Source organism: Myotis nattereri (assembly GCF_964212035.1).
Source record: "Myotis nattereri genome assembly, chromosome: 19".
Lineage (NCBI taxonomy): Eukaryota > Metazoa > Chordata > Mammalia > Chiroptera > Vespertilionidae > Myotis > Myotis nattereri.
Window position 1 is genome coordinate 25,420,718 of NC_138095.1, and position 19,738 is coordinate 25,440,455.

General features: G+C 64.0%; 2 protein-coding genes across 3 annotated transcripts; one reads left to right on the forward strand and one right to left on the reverse strand.

The window, feature by feature from the left end:
- Window positions 1-26: 26 nt before the first annotated feature.
- On the forward strand, window positions 27-12,132 carry CCDC157 (coiled-coil domain containing 157). The gene is made up of 11 exons (XM_081113829.1): window positions 27-138; window positions 2,130-2,388; window positions 4,372-4,543; window positions 5,270-5,915; window positions 6,560-6,637; window positions 6,980-7,170; window positions 8,262-8,438; window positions 8,587-8,755; window positions 9,656-9,795; window positions 10,167-10,255; window positions 10,348-12,132. Exons 1-11 carry the CDS (start codon window positions 93-95, stop codon window positions 10,595-10,597), a joined length of 2,217 nt encoding a protein of 738 aa, XP_080969955.1. The 5' UTR covers window positions 27-92; the 3' UTR covers window positions 10,598-12,132.
- On the reverse strand, window positions 12,073-18,392 carry RNF215 (ring finger protein 215). Of its 2 annotated transcripts, XM_081113844.1 has the most exons (9): window positions 18,031-18,391; window positions 17,639-17,782; window positions 17,073-17,144; window positions 16,906-16,991; window positions 16,295-16,451; window positions 13,435-13,554; window positions 13,218-13,361; window positions 12,906-13,008; window positions 12,073-12,821 (listed from the first exon to the last, which is right to left on the reverse strand). In XM_081113844.1, exons 1-9 carry the CDS (start codon window positions 18,313-18,315, stop codon window positions 12,799-12,801), a joined length of 1,134 nt encoding a protein of 377 aa, XP_080969970.1. In that variant the 5' UTR covers window positions 18,316-18,391; the 3' UTR covers window positions 12,073-12,798. The 2 variants fall into 2 exon arrangements, with proteins under 2 accessions (XP_080969970.1, XP_080969969.1); XM_081113843.1 differs by having other exon boundaries at window positions 12,713-13,008; window positions 18,031-18,392.
- Window positions 18,393-19,738: the final 1,346 nt, after the last annotated feature.

The following is a 19,738-nucleotide window of genomic DNA, read 5'->3' on the forward strand; positions in this document are numbered from 1 at the left end:
GCACCCGACGCCGTTGCCATGGCAGCGGTCGGGTCGCCGGGTTAGGGTTGGCTGGGGTTCCCCAGAGCTGCGGGCGTGCCGGGGTCAGTTCCATGAGCCGATCCGACGCAGGGGCCGAGGCTGCGACACCAGAGACCGGTAAGAAGTTCTACATCACCCGCCGGACGCCCCCCGCACGCACCCCACGGCCCTCGCCCCCCTCTCCTCTACTCCAAGCCGGTCCCTCGCTCCCTCCAACCCCGCCTTCCTAGTCCCCAGCTCCCTCCCATCGGCCTCTCACTTTGGAGAGCCCCTCCCCTCAATCCTGCCTCCTCAAAGCCCCCCATCTTACCCCCTCAGCCCCCTCTTTCGCTTCAGACCCGCCTCCTCCACAACCCTTTCCCGAGTCCCAGGCTCTAAGGACCGCTGGACCCTTTCCCCACGGGCCTGCCTTGTGTAGGTTCCACCCCCTGCCTCCCATCGTCCCGCCTGCAAGCCCCGGGGGCCATCTCAAGTAGGGACTGCTGCTTTTCTTTTATTTTTCATTTGTCTTTATTGTTGAAAGCATTACAGATGTCCCCTTTGTCCCCGCCCCTCACCATGGGACTGCTTCTTTGGGCTCCACCCCTCACTCCCACAGGTGCCTCCCTGCAGGCCACTCTCTTGCTTCCCAGGTCCCCCAGGAACCCCTGCGATCCTCCCCTCCCTGCCTGTCCCCTCTCCTGCCCAACCCCCGAATGCGGAAGGCTCTAAGCGCTTGCCTGGACTTTGGCTTCCTCATCTGTGAAATGGGGCCGTGATAGGAAGGGGTGCCTTCTCGAGTCTTCCCTTACACACCCCCCATAACTAGTTCATGTCGGTGTCATTCATGTAGAATAATAACGATTGCTGGGATTTCTTGAACATGACCACGAGCCAGACTCTGTGCCAAACATCACCGGCATTCCGTCACTTATTATAGCAACTTATGGGGTGGAGTGGGCACCCCAACCCAGGCCACTCTTGGTCCTCTCCTCGAGCAGTTACTTATGCCTTGTCGTCACTCCACGTCTTCGCTGTCCCCAGGGATCCAGGCGATTAGCATTCCCGAGTCAGAGACTAACGACCACCACAGACTTGGTTTGAGAGTTTCGAAAGGTGACCTCGGATCTCGGTGGGAGGCAGGCGTGATCCTTACCTGAGACCTAGGACTCCGAGGGGAAAGGGGCCTGAATGTGGAATGGGAGTGGAGGGAAGGTTCCCTCTGGTGTCTGGGGGTCAGACGTCCACCTGGGAGCTGACCCTCCTGCCTCAGGGCAGTGTTGACTCAGAAATGGGAAAGCCCGTGTCGAATGCTCCTTCCCCCGACACGTACCTACCGTGGTTTTCAAACCACGCTCACATCTGCCCATCTCCCTTGTTGCTAGTGATCCACATGGGTACGCGGAGCTGTTTTTCCTTGTTCTTTGACATTTGTGCTGCTTATCAGAATTGGCATCTCATAAGAGTTGGTATCTCGGCAAGCTCCCGAATTCCAGGGCCTCCTCCCAGCGTGGCGTCGCTGGCTCACTTTATGTCCTCCCTTTTCAGGAAGGAAAACCAGGATGTGTGTCTGTTTGTTTTGTTTTTTTTCTGTTTGTTTCTGCCTCGCTCTTTGGGGACATACAATCCCCACTTACAGGGTGGGGAAGGGCCAGGGCTCAGCATCCATGGGGCTGCCCAGCTCTGAGCAGAGCGCTGGCTCTGACAGCACCCACTGGGGGCACGCAAGGAGCCACGGGAGGGGCGAGAATAGTGTCACTTGCCCACCTTCTGAGTCGCGGGCCATGAACACAGTTCACCCAGATCACAGGTCCACAGACTCCGAAGATGGACAAGCAGCGTTCTGTGTGGGCCGCAGGGACAGGGGAGATGTAGCCGGCAGGCAGCTGCCCCAGACAAGGACGGCCTTTGCTGTTGCGCTAACAATGTAATCACAATAGTCATAACTACTATTGATGGGGAACTTTTATTGGTGTCTTATCTGAACCAAGCGCTTTACTTGTAGACACCTGTAAAGGCCTCCGAGGGTCTGGGCCCAGGACCCTCTGGGCAGGTAGGGGCCTGAGGAAGGTTCCTCTAGCAGCGGCCACGTGGCTCTGGCTAATGGGGCTCCTCTCTGCCCATCCCAGGAGCCCTGAGGATGGCTCACCTGCTGGGCAGCCAGGCCTGCATGGACAGCCTGCGCAAGGACCTCACCGACCTGCAGGGCACCATCGTAGACGTCTTTTCCCGAGCTGGACCCGTGCGCTTTCCCTCCTGGAAGTTTCCGGACCATGTGGCCTGCGACCTGGACATGGTGGCCCTGCTAGAGCACTATGACCACGTGCCGGGGGACCCGGAGTTCACACAGCTGTCTCACGCCGTGCTCTTGGAGCTGGTCATTGACAGGTGAGGGCCCTGACCAACCTGGTGTTCTTGGGGTGCTGACACCCGCCCCTTAAGCCAGTAGCAGCCATGGGATCCCCCTGGTAGCAACGTTGGTAGCAACAATCACCTCTGAGTACCGTGGGGGGCCAGGTCAGCTCAGGGCCCTCACTGTGGTCCCACCTGTGCCGTGGGCTGTGCTGTCCTCTCCCGCCCGCCCTCGGGGAGTTGCTGGCTGCCCTGCTGGGCTCTGTGGCTCCCGGCTCTGACCACGGCCTCTCTGGCTGCTTCCAGCTGCCTCCTCGGGGTTTCTGTGCGTCGGGGACACCCCGGCTGCCGTTCAGAGTTCCTATCCAGCACCTGTGGGCTGTGCTGTTCCCACTTGTGGGCCGTGTCATGGGGCCAGACATGGGTGTGTTCTTCCAGACCCTGGCCCTGCTGGGAAGAGGCCAGTGGATTCCTCCACACACACACGCCCCCAACACTTCGATGCTATTACTAACATTAATGTGGTCCTTAGCTTTCCCTTCCTGTTCCCCCTGCTCCAAAACCTTGCATGTTAATGAAGTCATGGGGGCCCGTCAAGCAGGGACCCCAGCAGCTGGGGGATGGCTGGCCTGGGACCAAGAAGCCAGGGTACCACTCAGAGGCCTGGGGGAGCCCTTGGTGTCCGAGCACCATCTGGAGCCCGTGAAGGGCTGATGTGTAAGCGCAGAGCACCCCTTCTGTGCCCTCTTCCAGGACTGCTCTGCCCACTCCTCGCTGGTCTGCTCAGCTCCCCTCGTCCATCCAGGTCCCGTGTACGCGTCCCCCGCTGTGACGCTACTGCGGACAGACATGTCTTCCCACCCCGTTCCTCCTCCCTCTGCCCACCTCCTGCTGAGTTAGCCAGAGCCTCCCTGGCTTCCACGTGCCTGTGCGGAACTCCTGGCAGAGGCCGCGGGGTCTGAGAGCGAGAGCAGGCTGAGGGCCCTGGGGGAAGGGCAAGGTCACCGGCTCAGGGTGTAGCATGGGGAGGTGCTCAGCTCATGTCGAGGGGATGATGGGTAAGGATGAAGGTCACGCAGTTCGCTCAGCAGTATCCCACGGAGAGGGGCTCCTCCCCGGCTGAGCAGACAGATCGCTGTCAGGCCCTGCCATCTCCTCTTTCCGAGTGCGTTCCCACCCCCAGTGCTGCTCACCCGTGCAGCGGGCACACTGACCCCATTCCCAGGAGGATACCTCGGCCCAGAGAGAGGCAGGGCCTGGAGACAGTTGGCACCCCCTCCCCTGGCCCTCTCTGCCCAGGCCCAGGGGGTTTGGGGTGACCCCCCTGCGCCTGCAGCAGCAGAAGGTCACTTACCTGCCTGGTGTGTTTTGTAAAATAGCTTGGTTCCCAGGCAAATGCAAACACCCCCCCCCCCCAACACCCGTCTTCCTTAAAGTAAGCCCGTGACTAATCTTGACCTCAGAGGTCAGGACAGAGACCTAGATCTCTTCACTCCAAGTCTCCATGGTCACAGGAGCAGCTTGCCCTTCTGAGCCCCCCCAATCCTCCCCCCACACACACACTAGAATCAGGGAATTGCAGGGCACCCGGCCCTGCATGCTCACCGGTGGCTGTGGGCAAGCTCCTCCCGCTCAGGTCTCAGCTGTGTCTCCTGTAAGCTGAAGGCTCTGCACCCTGCACCCTGCAGTGTGAGGCAGCCACTTGCCCAGCGTCTCTGAGCCTCAGGATGCCACTGAGGCAAGGCCCAGCCCCAGAGCTTCCTCCCAGAGCAACACGGGCAGAGGGCCGGGCAGAGTGCTGCCCCAAGGAGGCCCCCAAGCTCGGCTCTCAGGGAGGGCTTCCTGGAGGAGGTGGCCCTTGGGTTGGGTTTGCAGCTGGCCTGGCAGAACATGTTCTGAGACGCGCCAGGCCCCGATGCCTGGGCCAGTTCCCCAGAGCCAGAGGCTGCCGACTGTATGGCAAGAGGGCGCACTGGCATTGGGCGCTGCCCCCGCTGACCCTGCTGTCCCTGCCCACAGGCTCCTGCTGCTGCTTCAGAGCTGTGCCAGCTACTTGGAGACCCTCAGTTCGGAGCAGACAGTGCCCCCTGCCAGGGCTGTGGGGCCCTGCATGTCCGTGGGGCTCACGGTACGGTGCTTCTGGAACAGCCTGCTGAAGCTGGGCATGATCTACCAGCAGATGCTCCCCCAGGTGGGTCAGCTACCCCCATTCCCCAACCGTGGTCACCCTCACACCAGCCCACCTGCCCCAGCTTCTGGCCTGGCACACCGCACATGCCCCGTGCCCATCCCTGGCTCCACCCTGCTGAGGGAGAGAGTCAACTCCAGAGCCACCCAGTCGAGACCTTGTGTTACAGCACAGGCCTCGGGGACACGTCTGGGCTACCGGGCTCTGCTCTTGACCCTGCGGGACTTTGGAAAAACGCTGCCTTCGCTGAACCTAGTGTGTTCACCTGTACAATGGGAGCAACGACGGTCCCCACCTCTCAGGGCGTTGTTGGGTGACAGTGTTCGTATGAGCACCGTTTGTGAAGGGTATCCCGTCATCCTCACAACCACCCAGGGGGAAGGACCACTGTCGCCCCGATGGGGGAGGAGCGAAACCGAGGGGCCGCGGTGGCACGAGAGCAGTCACGTCCACTAGGAAAGAGCCCAGCACCCGGCCTGTGCCTGTCACTGTCCCTCTCCCAGTGTCATGAGCCGGGGTTAGGGAGCAGCAGGGAGGAGGCCTGGGCTTAGTGACTCGCGGCAACGGGAAGACAGAAGAAGGTTCTTTCCTTCACGTTGGTGTTCAGCAACATCTGAGGGTTTGAGCCTCACGCGACGCTGTCCCAGAAACCCCCAGGGAAGCGGTCCCCTGTCCCCCCCACACACACACACACACTTACCTGCTTTCCCTTTCTTTTCCTGAACACAGAAAAAGGCGACCCAAGGGGAGACCCCCATCTGCAAGCCCACAGCCAAGGGCGAGCCCGCCAGGAGCCCCGAGTTTGTGACCGCCAAGTTCATCAAGCCCCCCTCCCCAATTCCAGGCCTGCCCCAGACCTGCAAAGAACCCGGCAGCCTCTCCGTGCGCGTCTCCCTGCACTCTCCCGCCAGGACCACGGAGAGCACCCGGAGCGTCCCCTCGCAGACGGTGGAGACCGCCCTGGTGCCCTGCGACGCCTGCGCCAGTGTGCAGGGCAGCCTGCGGGAGGTGGGCAGGGCGCTCATCGGCCTGTGTCAGAGCCAGAACCTGCCCTCGTCCTTAGGCCACTTTCAGCAGCTGGTGCAGGACACCATGGGGCTCAAGCCACTGCCGGCTGCCACTGTGGGCCACTGGGCGGCAGAACAGAGCAGAGACCTGGCCCGCCTCAGCAAGCACGTGGGCGCCCTCACGCAGCTGGTGGGGCCCCTGCGGGCCCAGCTGGAGGAGGCTGAGGAGCAGAAGGGCGGGCTGAGGGAGCAGGTGGGCCAGCTGGAGCAGGCGCTGCAGCAGGAGCAGAGGCAGCGGCGGTGGCAGGCGAACCAGGCCCAGCAGCAGCTGGCCCAGTGGGAGCAGGACAAGCAGCAGCTGCTCGCAGGTCTGTGCCACTTCCTCCGGGGAGCCCTCCCTGCGGGCTCTGCTGCTGGACAAGCAGTTGGGGTGGAAGGAACCCTGGCTGGGGAGTGAGCCCTAGAGCAGGGCTGGAAGGCAGCCAAAGAAGTACAGTCATCAGGCCAGTTCCACCCAGGCAACTGGGCCTAAGCCCACTGGGAACACGAGCCAGGGCAGAGCACGTATCCCACAGCTGCCCCCTCCGAGGGGAGGGAGCGGGGCATTCACCCACCTGCTCCTGCTGGTCCCCGAAGGTGACTCCTGGGGAGTTTGCCCCCCCCGGCACCTCTAGCCAGCAGGGTGGCCTCTGGCTTTGGCAAAAGCCATTAGGCAAAGAGACGCAGCCACTGGGAGTCGGCCAATGCCTGCTACTGGGAGGCCGGAGGGAGGTGGGCAAGTCCCTGGTCTCTCTGAGCCTCGCGTTGCCTCCATGGAGGACACAGGCCCAGGGAGGTAGGGACGTGGCAGCCAGCCAGCAGGAAGCAGGGCGGACAGGGACCAGGCTTCCTGACCTCCCGGAGCTCACCCTCCACAAGGCGATGGCTGCCACCACTCTCTAGGGGGCACTGGGCATGCCGGCCACCAGCCAGCATCTGAAGGGAACTCTGAGGGACTCTCTTGGCTGCACAGAAACAAGTGAGCTCAAGAGGAAGGTGGCCGCCCTGGAGAGGGAGCTGAAGCAGCAGCAGGAGTCCACACAGGCCGTGGGTGAGGAGCCCTCACGTGCCCCGTGCCCCGTGCTCGGTGGTGCAGCACGAGCGCCCTCCATCTCTGTCCCCTGGGCTCCTGGGGCAAAGGTGAAGGGAACAGCAGAGGCAGGCGGGCCTGAGCGACCACACTGCTGGGCAGTGACCCGGACTGGGGTGCCACTTCTGTTTTCAGAACCCATCTCAGGTGGGGTTCAAGCACCATGTTGTGGCCAATGACACAGACCCAGGGACGTGCTGTGACACATTCACCCCCGGTCCTATCCTGGGTCCGAGGCAGGGCCGGGACTCGCACCCAGGACTCGCCTGCCCTGTCCTTTCCTGCACCCGCTCCATCCTGCAGAGGCAAAGGCCCAGCAGCTGCAGGAGGAGGCCGAGCGCAGGCTGGAGGCCGAGAGGCAGGTGCAGCAGCTGGAGGAGCAGGTGCAGCTGCTGGCCGGGAGGCTGGACGGGGCCAGCCAGCAGATTCGCTGGGCCAGCACAGAGCTGGACAAGGAGAAGGCCCGCGTCGACAGCATGGTCCGCCACCAGGAGGTGAGGCCGGGCTTCGCCAGCGCCCTGGGTGCCTGCGATGTAGGCTTCAGGGAGAGGGCTCCAGCGGGGGAGGTGGGGGTTTAGCTGTGTGAGGTACCTCCTCCCCGACACATACCCAGGTGTTGGATTGACTCACCTCTATGGAGGGTGTGAGCCGAGAACTGAGAGAAAGGTGACCCAGGGCAGATACGGCCAAATGAGCCAAGCAGTTGTGCCACCACAGCTCTCCTGCCAGGTGGCTAAGAGGGGCAGGAAAAGTGCTGCAGGAATCCAGGGATGGATAGGTCACATCTGTGGTAATCCAGGATGGCTTCTGGGAGGAGGTGGCCTTTGCACTGTACTCCAATTGCTGGTGGTTAGTTCATCCGCAACAGGAAGGATAGGGAGGACAGAGGATGAACCGGAGCACAGGATACATCTATGCCCTGAGCAATGGGGTCTTGCAGGAGTCCCCACTGGGGTGCTTTTCTCAGTGCCCTGCAAGAACAGTCACGGTCGCCCACGCATCAGGTGGCTTCTGTGAGCCAGGCGCTGGGCCCAGCCTCTGCAGCCCCCTAGTCCTTCCTCCTTCCCACCACAGCAGGTGGCAGGTGCTCATCACCCCCATTTTACGGGTGAAAAAACACTCGGTGAGATGAAGGCCAACAGTCAGCCAGAGCTCGGCCCAGGACTCAGAAATGGCGGGCTGGTTCTTTTTGCTTTGCGCTCAGTGGGTGTCAGGAACTGTGGGTTCCAAGTGACATGGGCTGAAGACCTAAGGAAAAGAAGAAAACATTTCCTAAAATTCCTGGGGGGAGGCCGATAGTCAGCCAACTGCTTTCCAGGGGGGCAGGGTCTGCAAACCGGGGTCTGGCTCTGACCGGGCTGGGATGTGTCACCCCTTGCCCTCTTCCCTCTGCCCCTTGCCTTTCACTCGTGTGCACAGGTTCCCCCCCCCCCCCCCGCCCCACACACACACACACACATACACACACACACTGACTCCGTTCAAAAGGGAGGGCTGGGGGCAGAGGTCACGGACACTGTAGCCTCCTTAGTCCCACGTGGCTCAGCCGAGCCCCATGGGCCCCACGGCCTCCCTGCCTGCTCAGTCCCTACAGGCCAAGCAGCGAGCCCTGCTGCAGCAGCTGGACAGCCTGGACCAGGAGCGCGAGGAGCTGCGGGGCAGCCTGGACGAGGCCGAGGCCCAGCGGGCCCACATGGAGGAGCAGCTGCAGAGCGTGCAGAGCGAGAGGGAGCAGGGCCAGTGCCAGCTCCGGGCCCAGCAGGTGGGGGCGGGCAGCGGGAGGGGGAGGAGCCCCCAGGTAGCTGGGTGCCTGCAGGCCTGTCCCGTGTCCGGGGAGTAGAAGGGGTGGGTGTTCCCAAGGGAGCCAGGAAGTGTTCCTCGGGCCAGGCCTGAGCCTCCCTCTGTCCCAGGAGCTGCTGCAGAGCCTGAACGGGGAGAAGCAAGGCCTGGAGCAGGCGGCGACAGATCTGCAGCTGACCATCTCGGGGCTGGAACGGGAGCTCGAGGCGCTGAGGGAGCGGGAGCGGCTGCTGGTGGCCTTCCCGGACCTGCACAGGCCTGTCGAGACCCAGATCCAAAGTAAGGGCCCAGCGATGGTGCACAGGGCACGCTGGGACCCAGGGCAGCGGGACACGGGGGTCTGCAACTCCCCAGCTTGTGTAGACGGGGACACGGATGCCCAGAGGTGAGGTAACTGCCCAGGGTCACACAGGTCTGGCTACCCGTGTAGATTGCTCATCCCCACATGTCAAATGCCAGTCCTTGCTCGACTTCCCTGGGCCCCTGTCCGAGCATCTCCCAAACCACACCATGCGGCCTGCGCCAGGGGCACAGCCCCAACTGTCCAGGGTCCTGGACCCCATCATCGCCCAGGGGTGCTAGGGATCCGTTTCAGCAGAGGACCTGGGTCCTGGTCCGGCCCCTCCAGCCCTTCCTCTAAGCTCCAGGGGTGAATCCATTCACAGAGCCGCCAGGAAGATCCATGCAGTTTAACTGGCCACGATAAGTCGTCATCTTGAGCGCTGACCTATCGCTGCACGCCAGACCCTCTGTTGCCCTCTCCACTGCCCTGGCAGGCAGGGAGCAGCCGCTTTACAAATCCAGAAGCAAAGAGGGCAGGGGCTTGCCCCGGAAACTTCAGCCCCAAGCATGACTCCCAGGGTGATGGGGAAGCGCATCCTTGCGAATCCCTGGCTCTTGCCCAAGAGCGGCTGCGTGGCCTTGGGCAATTCGTTGTCTCTTTGGCCTTCCAGAAACAGGCTTGTCTATTTGCTAGGTCTGCACCCAGCTCTCAGCTTCTATAACGTAGCCTCCTAGCAGGTGCGGGTGGGGAGGGAGGCCAGGCCTCGGGAGAGGGAGGATGACAGGAGGCCCGTGCATGACCCTGCCCGGCTCCCCTGTGCCTCCTGGGCCACCGACCACGCCTGCCCTCCGAGGCCCTGTCCTGGCGGGGGAGGTCCTAGGTAACCTGTCCCACAGGCTCCGGCAACGTCATGGACGACATGGAGAGGCAGGTGCAGGCCAACGACATCCGCATCCGGGTCCTGCAGGAGGAGAACGGGCGGCTCCAGGCCATGCTGTCCAAGATTCAGGAGGTGGCCCAGCAGGGGGGCCTCAAGGTGGGCAGCCTCGGCCCTCACCTGCGAGCCCACCCTGGGAACCTGTTGAGAGCCCCCTGACCGCAGGCGGCTTTAGGCTCCTGCTGGGAACATCCGTGTGTGAAGATGGGAGGCTGTCACAGGGCCTCTAGCTCCAGGTCCTCCCCGCAGGCCCTTCATACTCTTATTCCAAGTGTAGCCAGGAGCCTAATCAGAAAGCAAACCTCCCCACCCTTCCTGCCTCCGAGCCGGCCCTGGAGGCTTCCCAAACCCTGCCCCTCAGAGCCACAGCCATGGGCACAGGCACAGGCCCTCCCTCGCCCTCTCAGGCTGTGCCACCCTCTGAGCAGGGGAGGAGGCCTGGGTCTTTCCGAGCTTGGCTCTCTTTGCAGCTGATCCCGCAGGACCAGCTCTGGGCCCCTTCCAGCCAGGGAATCCAGGGAGCAGCACCCCCCGTCCAGGCCCAGAGAGTGTCCTCAGGGTGAGTGAGGCTTTGCCAGAGGTAGGGCTGATGGGCGGGGCGGGACTGGGCCCTCTTGCTCACAGGGGCTCGTGCCATCTGGTCCTCCTCAGGCTGCTGGGCAGGTGGCACTCACCTGGCAGCAGGGCAGCCAGCGCGGGCAGGATCCTGCCGGGCCCGCGCCGGGCGTCGCCATCTCCGCAGTCCTGCGGCCGATCCAGCAAGTCCCCCCTGGAGGATGTGACCTACTCGACCACCTGTGCCCAGAACCCCATCCAGGTCTTGGCCAGGCTGAGGAGGAGAATGTCACCAAGCCGGGGTCCGGCCAGCCCTGCACACCAGCTCCAGGAGCCGCCCATGTAGCCTGCAGTGGTGGGGCTAAAGGACGGGTAGCTGGCAACCCACCCAACGTAGTAAAGCCACAGCATCTACCCACAGCGACCTGGGCTCACAGCACTGTCTGAGCCGGGGCAGAGCCTTCCTTCCCCGTCCTGGGCAGGGACCACCGAGTCCCCCGCCATGGAGATCAGCGCCAGCCGAGGCCGGGTGCACCGTGGGACCTCAGTGAAGGGAGCTGAGGCAGTGGGAGAAGAGGGCTCACCAAGGGCAGAAAGAAGCTCCTGGCACCCAGGCCAGGTGACAGGCAGTCGTTTGACCCCCATACCAAGGGCCAAAGGGGGCACAGTGACACCCCAGAAAAGGGCAGAGTCAGTGGAGGGGGTGTGCAGGATGGAGAGCAGCTGGAGGTGGGTCCACTGGGGGTACGTGAGCTAAGGAGTCTGAGGCTGGGGTCCCTGCTCTGGACTCGGCAGGGGGCAGTGATGCCTTCCCTAGCCCCAGGTCTGAACTTGGGGCCTCCCAGCCTGGCTCTGAGGACATTCAGGACCCCTTTCTTTGAGGAGTCCCTTCAGGAAATGTAAGTCACAAAGGGTTTCTCTAAAGCCAGGAGACTGGATCCCCAGAAGGCCACTGAAAGCTGGGCAGGGCCCCACCCAGCCAGAGATCGGGGCCCCCAGCCAGCCCTGGCTCTCCCAGGCCTAACCCTCACAGCCTGGCACTGGTGCCAGCAGCCAGGCCAGGCCCATTGCAGTCCAGTTTCCTCGGGGCCTCCAGCCTGACCTGAGCCATGACGGTGAGGGACAGGCCCTGAGACCTGAGGGCTTAGGGTGGGCGCCCCCAGCTCCCTGACATTTTCCCCGGTGAGGACGCCAACAGTGGAGCACCCCATTTACAGAAGTGTCCAGGGGGGCCACGTGTGTAGCTGTGCTGGCATGACCAGGGGCTGTCCAGCTGCTGCTGTGGAGCCCGGGGTCCCTGAGGGAGGCTGGGGGCTCCCTGAGGCCGGAGGCCGGGGCCCAGGTGCAGGGGAAGGACATCACAGCTCAGCCCCTCTGCATCCTCAGCTCCCAGCTCCGTGGTTCACAAGGCCTGGCCGGGGTGGCGGGGTTCTCTGCTCAGGGTCTTCGAAGCTGAGATCAAAGTGTCTGCCAGGCTGCATTCTGTCCGACGGCTCCGGGGAAGCATGCAGGCTCCTCCAGTCCTGGCAGAATGCTGCCCCTGCAGCTGTGCGGCCACGGCTGTCCGGGGGGCTGCACAGCTCAGAGGCGGCGGCCCTCCTTGCCGCGTGGCCCCTCCGTCTCCAAGTCAGCAGCAAAGAATTCCTCGCGTGGTTGGGTGAAGCCACCTGGATCTGTCCCTCTCGGCGTGCCCCCAGCTCCCTGACCTTCATCACGGAGTCAAAGCCATGCGAGCCCTAGTTCCCGGACTGTGCAGGCGTGTTCGTGGGGCCGTCTTACAGCCCACCTCCCTTAGGCAGTAGAGCCCGAGGTTTGCTTTTTCAATCGTAAAACATCCACGCACATTTTATTTCTTACGTTAAAATATATCCTTGTTTATTTTAATAGTAAACCACCTCCCCTCCCCCAAGTCTTCTAAAAAACGGACACTCTGGGAGATGCACCACATTTGTCTGGGGCTTCCAGTGTCCTGGGCAGTGAGCGTCGCCCCCCGAGCAGCACGGAACTGGACGGTGTCTGCGGTCTCTGGTCTCCCCAGGCAGGAGGGACGTCCTGGACGGCCGGGAGCCCTTGGCTCCCAGTGCCCAAGGCCCGCGGGCAGGAGGCCCCTGGGTCTCACATCCAGCCTTGACCAAGATGTGTCCTGAAAGATGGTCTGGCCAGGGTGCCCCCGAGTCCAGACAGCTGCTCCCCGACCCACCCCCCAATAAATAAGCACAAAAGTGGCCACTGCAGCCTTGGCCCCGGGGTGTCCTGACGGGCAGGCAGAGCTCCCACCGCCCTCACCTCTCCCCAGGCCTGGGGGCTGCCTGCAAGAAGGCAGACACCCCAGGACTGTACACAAAGGCCCCAAAGGGGCCTCTCTCCCTCACTCCCCAGCAGGTCTGGGCCTGGGGGCAGTGGATGTGGGGGGGGGTGCCTTGCTCAGCAGGGAAGGCCCCATCTTTCCTCCCACCCTCAGGGTTTCCTGTCCTGCCCAGGCCGAGGGCCAGAGTGCAGGTTGGGGGGGGGGGGGGATCTCCCCGTGCAGAGCGCCAGCTGGGGCAGCTAATCCTCTGAGTAGCGGTTCCCTGCAGGGAGGAGGGGAGAACAGGGAGGGCGGCGTCAGGTGGGGACCAGGTGGAACCAGCCAAGGGCCCCCCCGTGATGCTCACCCAGGACGTTGAACTTGCACAGTGGGCAGGTCTGCTGGAGCATCAGCCAGGGGTCCACGCAGTCCCGGTGAAACTCATGCTTACAGGGCAGCACCCGGAGCCACTGAGGGGAGGGGAGGAAGGGCTCAGGCCACAGCTGCAGGCCTCCAGGGGGTGCCGGGCCCTGTCCTCACCGAGGCTGGGGAACTGAAACCCCAGGGTCCTGCCACCCCCATCCTGCTTTCCACGGTGCTGGTGGGGGTGGTTCCCAGGTCTCGGGGGGAGCGGGGGAGTCACAGGTCAGCGGATGGCGGGCCTCTGCCGGGGCCTCACCTGCTTGTTGCAGAAATGGTCCAAGCACACGGCGCAGGTCTCCGCGCCCGGCTCCGGGGGGCCCTGCGCCGCCCTGCCCAGCCTGCAGCGCCGCGTCTTGAGGGACGCCAGCCTGCGCACCACGCGGCGCTTGAGCAGGTCCACCTGGGGGGAAGGACGCGCACCGTTGGGCAGGGCCGCCGGTTGGGGGCCCCAGACTCCCTGGGCTGGCTCCCACCTGGCCTCCGGGCTCCTGCTGGCTGTGCCGGGACGCCTGGCGCTGGGCCTGCACCACGAGGCCTGTGCACAGGAGCATGGCCACCAGCAGGATGGCGTTCCACAGCTGCTGCAGGGGCTTCTGGGGAGGGAGCAGGGTGTCAGGGACACGGGGGAGGGGGTCCCCGGGGGGGCCTTCTTCCCCCAGTAAATCCACCCCAGGGACCAGGCAGGTACGGTCCCTCAGCACGGCTCCTGGCTCCCTCTCCTGAGGCCTCTGTCCCAGGGTCTGCCCGGCTGTCTGCTCCGTCCCACACATGAGGGACCCTCACTGTCCCCAGCCCAGGCCCCTCCTGAGCAGCTAACCCATGCAAGTGTCTGCCTGGCCAGGACTCCCCACCCCACCCCTAACCTGCACTGCTGCTCTGCTTTCTGGCGCCATCACCACCCACCTCTGTCCGGGCTGAGCGTTCACACCCCTCGACAGGGCGCCAGTCCCCGGGGCTGTGGCCTCCCTCTCCTTGAGTTCCATGTCCCCCCTCTCCAGCCCACCCCTCTACTGCTCCAGCCTCCCCTACCGTTTCCTGCCACAGCCACAGACCTGGTCACCCCACTCCCCTCCTGGACACCCTCCCCGAGGCCCGTCCCTGCATCCAGGAGAAACCCAAACCCCTCACTCGGCCTGCCTCCTCCAGGCCCTCAACTCCGCAGCCCCTCCCCCTGCAGTGTCCCTCGCTCCCCTCCTCCTCTTGTGCCTTCCACACACTGCTCCCCTCTAGGGAGCCCCTTCCTCCTTGCCCGGTCCCTGGGCTACTTGCTTTGGAAGCTCTGCCTGACCAGGGCTGGGCCGGTGCTCCCCCCGCCTCGCCTGCCCAGCTCCGCACACCTACTCTGCACGGTGCTTCCTGGCTGCTGCGGATGGAGGGAGGAAACCCTGTGTGACCCGCCTCACTGAGTCTGAGTGGCTCCTGGGGTGAGGGAGCTCAGGGTTCCCGGGCGGGGAGGGGAGGGTCTTCATGCCCTGAGACTCCCACCACATGCAGTGTGGCAGCCAGGCTCTGACTACTGAGCAGCGGGCTCAGGAAATGAGGCGACATCGCACACCAGACCCAGCCTGCCCCCCAGGCGGGCACACCTCGCCCACACGGGCACCGTCTCACAGGGCCTGTGGGTGTGTGATGACTAATAATAAACACGGTCGCTTAAAAGCTCTCTACGCTCTTAGTAGCTCTCTGCCACCATGTTCTTCCCCAGCCAATGCTGAAGTTCAACGGCCATCACGGGGGGGAAAGGGGCCGAGGAATTGTCTGTGGTTAACAGAGGCCTCCACGCTGGACAGACGGTGCTGCCCGGGTCGTAAGACGCCGCTTTTGCTCAAGGAAGAGGCACTGGGGGGGCCGCTGCGCGGGCACCTGTGAGTCCCAGTTCCCCGCTGTCCTGCCCTTTCCTCCCGGTTTCTGTGTCCCTGTCACCCCGTCCCTGTGGTGGGGTGGTGGCACCTGCTCCAGGGAGCTCTCCCGCAGGCCTCAGTGAAGCTCAGGTGCCCTCGCTGTGCCCGGGAGGGCCGGTGCCCACCAGCAGCTCAGCACTCACCCCGCAGAGACCGTCTCTGGCCTCTGCTCCCCGGATGGGACCCCGGGAGCCAGGCTGGCGCTGCCCTGCGGCCGTGCCCCTGCCACGCTGACTAGGCTGGCACGTGGCAGGACTCACTGAGTGGCCATTAAAGTGTAAGCTCTCGGGGCAGAACCTGGATCCCCGTGGGCTGAAGGCGTGGCTGGCCCGGAGCTCTGCTGCAGGCCCACCACCCAGCCCCCCCAGGCTCAGTGCATGTGGGAACCTCCAGGTGAAGAGGGAAGGCGGGGCTGGGGCTTGGCCATCGGACTTTCTGATACACAGGGGCTGCAGCTCTGACTCTCAGGGGTGGAGGGGAGGCGCCTCCCACGCTGGCCAGCAATATGGCTGCTCAGCTGTGCCCTCTGTACCAGCCAGACCGAACTGCAGGCTGTTTTCCCACCTCCAGGCCCCTTGGACCCGCTCCCAGCCTGCCTCTCTCCGAGCTCTAGCCTTTGTGCCCAAACTTCTTCCCGGCCTCTCACTGACAGCCCAGCCCCCCAATACCTGCCTCCCCCCACCAGGTCTGTGTAGGCTGCCCTCCAGGGGAGACCCAGGGGGCTCCCTCCTCTTCCAGAAAGCCCTTCCACTCCCCGCATCAGGGCCTGCTTCCTCCGCAGAAGTGTGCTTCTTCGTGTTGCTCAAACGTGAATTAGTCTGGGCTGCCACGGCCGCCTCTGGGTCAGAGTCCCCTCCCCCGCTTGTCTTTCAGCTCTTCAAGGGCAGAGCCCAGGCCTCACAGCCTTTTGTACCCGCCACAGCCCTTTGCATAGAGCCCCAAGTGCCCTAGGATCTCAAAAGCTACTTGGTGACTCTTGACTCGAACCCTTGTAACAATAAAGATATTCCAAGTGGCGGCAGCAGCCCGTTCGCTCAGCGCCCACCATGCGCTTCATGCACACAGTGCCCTGCCGGTCCCGTGGCCCCATGCCGTCCTTGTTCACAAACGAGGAGCACGAGGCCAGAGAGGTTAAGCACACAGCCCGCGGCCACTCAGCTAAGATTTCAGAGCCAGGACCTGAACCTACGTCTGCCCGACTTGAAGCTGCCTCGCACGGCCCACGTCCTCCGACACCTGCCGGAGGCTGCCTCCCACGAGACTGGGGCCTGCCCTGCGCAGACAGGGACCTGAGAAATGCCTGCAGGCAGAACCCCTCAGAACCCTCTCGACGCTGAGCACTGGGGAATCCAGAGAAAATCCGACGTAGCCCGGCCTCCAGGAGACACGGCCTGGGTGTGGTCCTACCCGAGCCTCCTCGCCCCACACTCACCTGCTCCTGGGCCCGGCTGCCTCCCAGGCACACCAGGTCCTGCCACCCTCCGTAGCCATCCTTGGAGAGGCCGCAGGTGGTCCACAGGGTCAGCTTCCACTCGATGTTGGCCGACAGGGACCCTCCACTCGTGATCTCAGCTGTGGCCTGGGTCCTCCTGGGAGGGGAAGCCAAGAGGAGCTCGACAGGAGGGCTCTTGGGAGGTGAGCCACCCCCCCATCCTCTCCTCCCCCAGTTATCATTCTGCAGCCCTTCTGCTTCGGCCCCCAGGCCTTTCCCAGATATAGGTTTTCCCAGTTCTCATACCAGCCAGGCCAGGGTGGCCCCCGAGCCTAGGGAGGAGCCTGTCAATCAGGTGCCAGGCTTCCTCCTTGCGAGAGCCAGTGCCCTCTACCTCCAGAGTGGCCGCCTCGCTGCAGGCCTGGCATCTCCTTCAGGTCTCCTCACCCATCTTCCAGCTCAGCCGTAAGGATAATAGGAAAGGCCCTGTTCCCAACCGCCCCCCCCCCCCCTCCACCGCCCCAAGCCCATGGCCAAGCCCATGGCCAAGCTGGGCATCCTCAACACCCAGGCTCCCAGCCCCGCCCTTTGGAGCTCAAACCCCGACTCACTGCAGCAGGGCCTCCAGCAGTTTGGTGACGTTGGATGAATAATGGAGGACAATCACGGGCCTGAGCAGAAGCTGGGATATGTCTAGCTGTGGGGGGCACAGGGAGGTCAGAGGCCTTGGTCCCCACCCCACCCCAGCCCGTGTGCCCCGAAGCCTCCTCCGGCTTACCTCTCGGACCACGTTGTGGTTCAAGATGAGGAGGAGCAGGGCCGAGGCCCCCAGGAAGAGGGCCCTCCGCATCTGCAGGACAGAGACGAGGCTGGCCCACGCCCCAGCGCTGCCCACACACCTGTCACCAGTTATTCTCGGCCCCTAGCGTCGGAGGCAGCCTGTCCTCTGGGCGGACCGGCTATACCCTCCTCGAGGTCAAGGGCAGAAACCCTTATTCTTCCTGCCTTTCCCCCAGATGCTCTGTGGGACCCAGACAATGCTGTGCCCTCCCTCCTCCGCCCGCCTCGGGAACTCCCCATTGGGTAGTCCCAGAGCCTGGGGAGCATCCTGACTCTCTGACTCCCCCCCCCCCCCCCCCCCCGCCCTCACCCCCCCCACCCCCGCCCTCCACACCTGTTTCTATACCACACTGCCTCCATTGTCCAAACCGGGGTCCCTGGCCCCACCCAGGCCTAGGGGTTTCCTGGAAGCTCCTTAGGGTCCCACTTGGCAGTCTGGCTCTATCTAGCAAGTGCCTTGACGCCCCTTCCTCCCACCGCCTCCCCCACATACATCCCCTGCACCTGCTGGACCAGCGCCTTGGGATAGGCCCGCGGGCCGCCGCTCGGACTCTCCTGCGGGAACTGGGCCGCCTGCTCCTTGCCCACGTAGGCCACTGCGATCCAGCCTCCCCCTGGCACCTCCTTCTCAGCATCCACGTTGTCCATCTGGGGGGCAACGGGCCATGGGCAGAGGGAGGAGAGGACGTTAGGAGGGTCAGACACACGGAGGATGCAAGGCCAGGGTTTGGGAACGAGCTTGGAAGGGAAGGCATCTGGATCTCAGGTTTTAGAAGCCCGAACGCTAGGGGCCTGGGCGGGCTGGGGCGGGGGCGCCGGGCTGTTGGGGATGAAGGCCAGGTCTGGGTGCGGGGTCCGCGTCGCGGGGCCGGGCCAGGTGGCTGGGCGGCGCTCACCAGCAGCAGACGGCCGCGCAGCGGGGGCGCCGGGTCGGCCTCGGGGCCGATCCTGACGCCCTCCAGGACCAGGGCGTCCTGCCGCGGCAGCCGCACGTCCACCCGCACGGCGCGGGCCCCTCCCCGCCCCGCCCGGGCCGCGGGTTCGCCGCCGTCGGCCGCGGCGCCCGGCCCGGCCAGGCCCAGCCAGAGCGGCAGCAGGGGCAGCAGCAGCAGCAGCGGCGACGGCGGCGGCGGAGGGGGTGGCGGCGGCGGCCGCAGCGCGGGGCGGGCGGCGGGGCCCATGGCGGGACCCAGCAAACAGCTGAGACCCGGGCACCGGGGGTCCTGGGCGCCGGGGCAACAGAGCGAGCGAGGCCCTGGCCAGCCGGGGCGGGGCCGAGGCCGGACGGGGCGGGGCGTCGGAAGGGGGCGGGGCTGAGGCCGGACGGGGCGGGGCTCAGGGAGCGGGGTGGACTCTCGGCGGCTCGGGCGCCCCCTGGTGGCCGCGGAGAACTCTGGCGCAGGCGGCCCGGGAGCCCAGCAGAGCCCAGGTCACCCGGGGGGAGATCGTTGGAAGGGGTGACCTGTGTGTGTGTGTGTGGGGGGGGGAGGGGAGCGGAGACTGATCAGGGCTGGAGAAGGGTAGGAAGGAGGGATGTCTAGGGGCCTGGAGGCTGGAGTAGCCTGATGGTCCCACCGTGTGGCCTGGGTCAAATGGTAGCCCTCTCTTCCCTGGGCCTCTACCTCTCCCCCAGACCAAATCCGGGAGGCGGAGAACCAGAGACTGACATGGGAGGCAGGCGGGGGAGGCTGAGGCCAGGGTCCTGGAGTGGCGGAGAGAGGGGCTGGGGATGCTGACCGGACGGAGCGCCTCCGTGGGGTGGAGAGGCTGGGGCCTCAGGGACGTCGCTTTCCTGGGCTGTGAAGTGGGCACGACGTAAGACCAGCACTGTCTCTCCCCCCACAAGTGACTTCTGATGCCTGCGCTGAATGTGAACGCCCCACCGCCCGTCCTAAGGCTCGTCCTTTCCTCCAAGGGCTGCAGCTGCTGAGAGAGGGAGCAGCCTGAGAGCCTTTTAAAAAGTGAACGGTGGTAGAGGGCAAAGCTGAGCCACGGCAGTCTTTCCCTAACAGTCCATTATGAAAAGTATCAAACGTACAGCAAGAGCGAAGGGATTTCACGGTGAACTCCGGTATAACCACCGATGCTGAATCCTCAACATGCTCCAGAAGAAGAAGAAGATGGAGAGAATAAGACAGCCTGATATTATTGCCCTGGCTGGTTTGGCTCAGTGGTTGGAGCGTCGGCCCATGGACTGAAGGGTCCCGGGTTGGAATCCTGCCAAGGGCACGTATTTCGGTTGGTTGCAAGCTGGGTTCCTAGCTCTGGGGCAAGCAATGTGTCTCTTACATCGATGTTTCTCTCTCTCCCACCCCCTCCCACTCTGCCTGAACATCAATGGGAAAAAGATCTTCGGGTGAGGATTAACAACAACAACAAAAGACAGTTTGATATTATGATATTAGCCCCAAGACAGATTCCAGCAGGCGTGGCTCAGTGGTTGAGCGTCGACCTGTGAACCTGGAGGTCAGGGTTTGATTCCCGGTCGGGGCACATGCCCAGGTTGCGGGCTCGATCCCCAGTGTGGGGCATGCTGGAGGCAGCCGATCCATGATTCTCTCTCATCATTGATGTTTCTATCTCCCTCTTGCTCTCTCTTCCTCT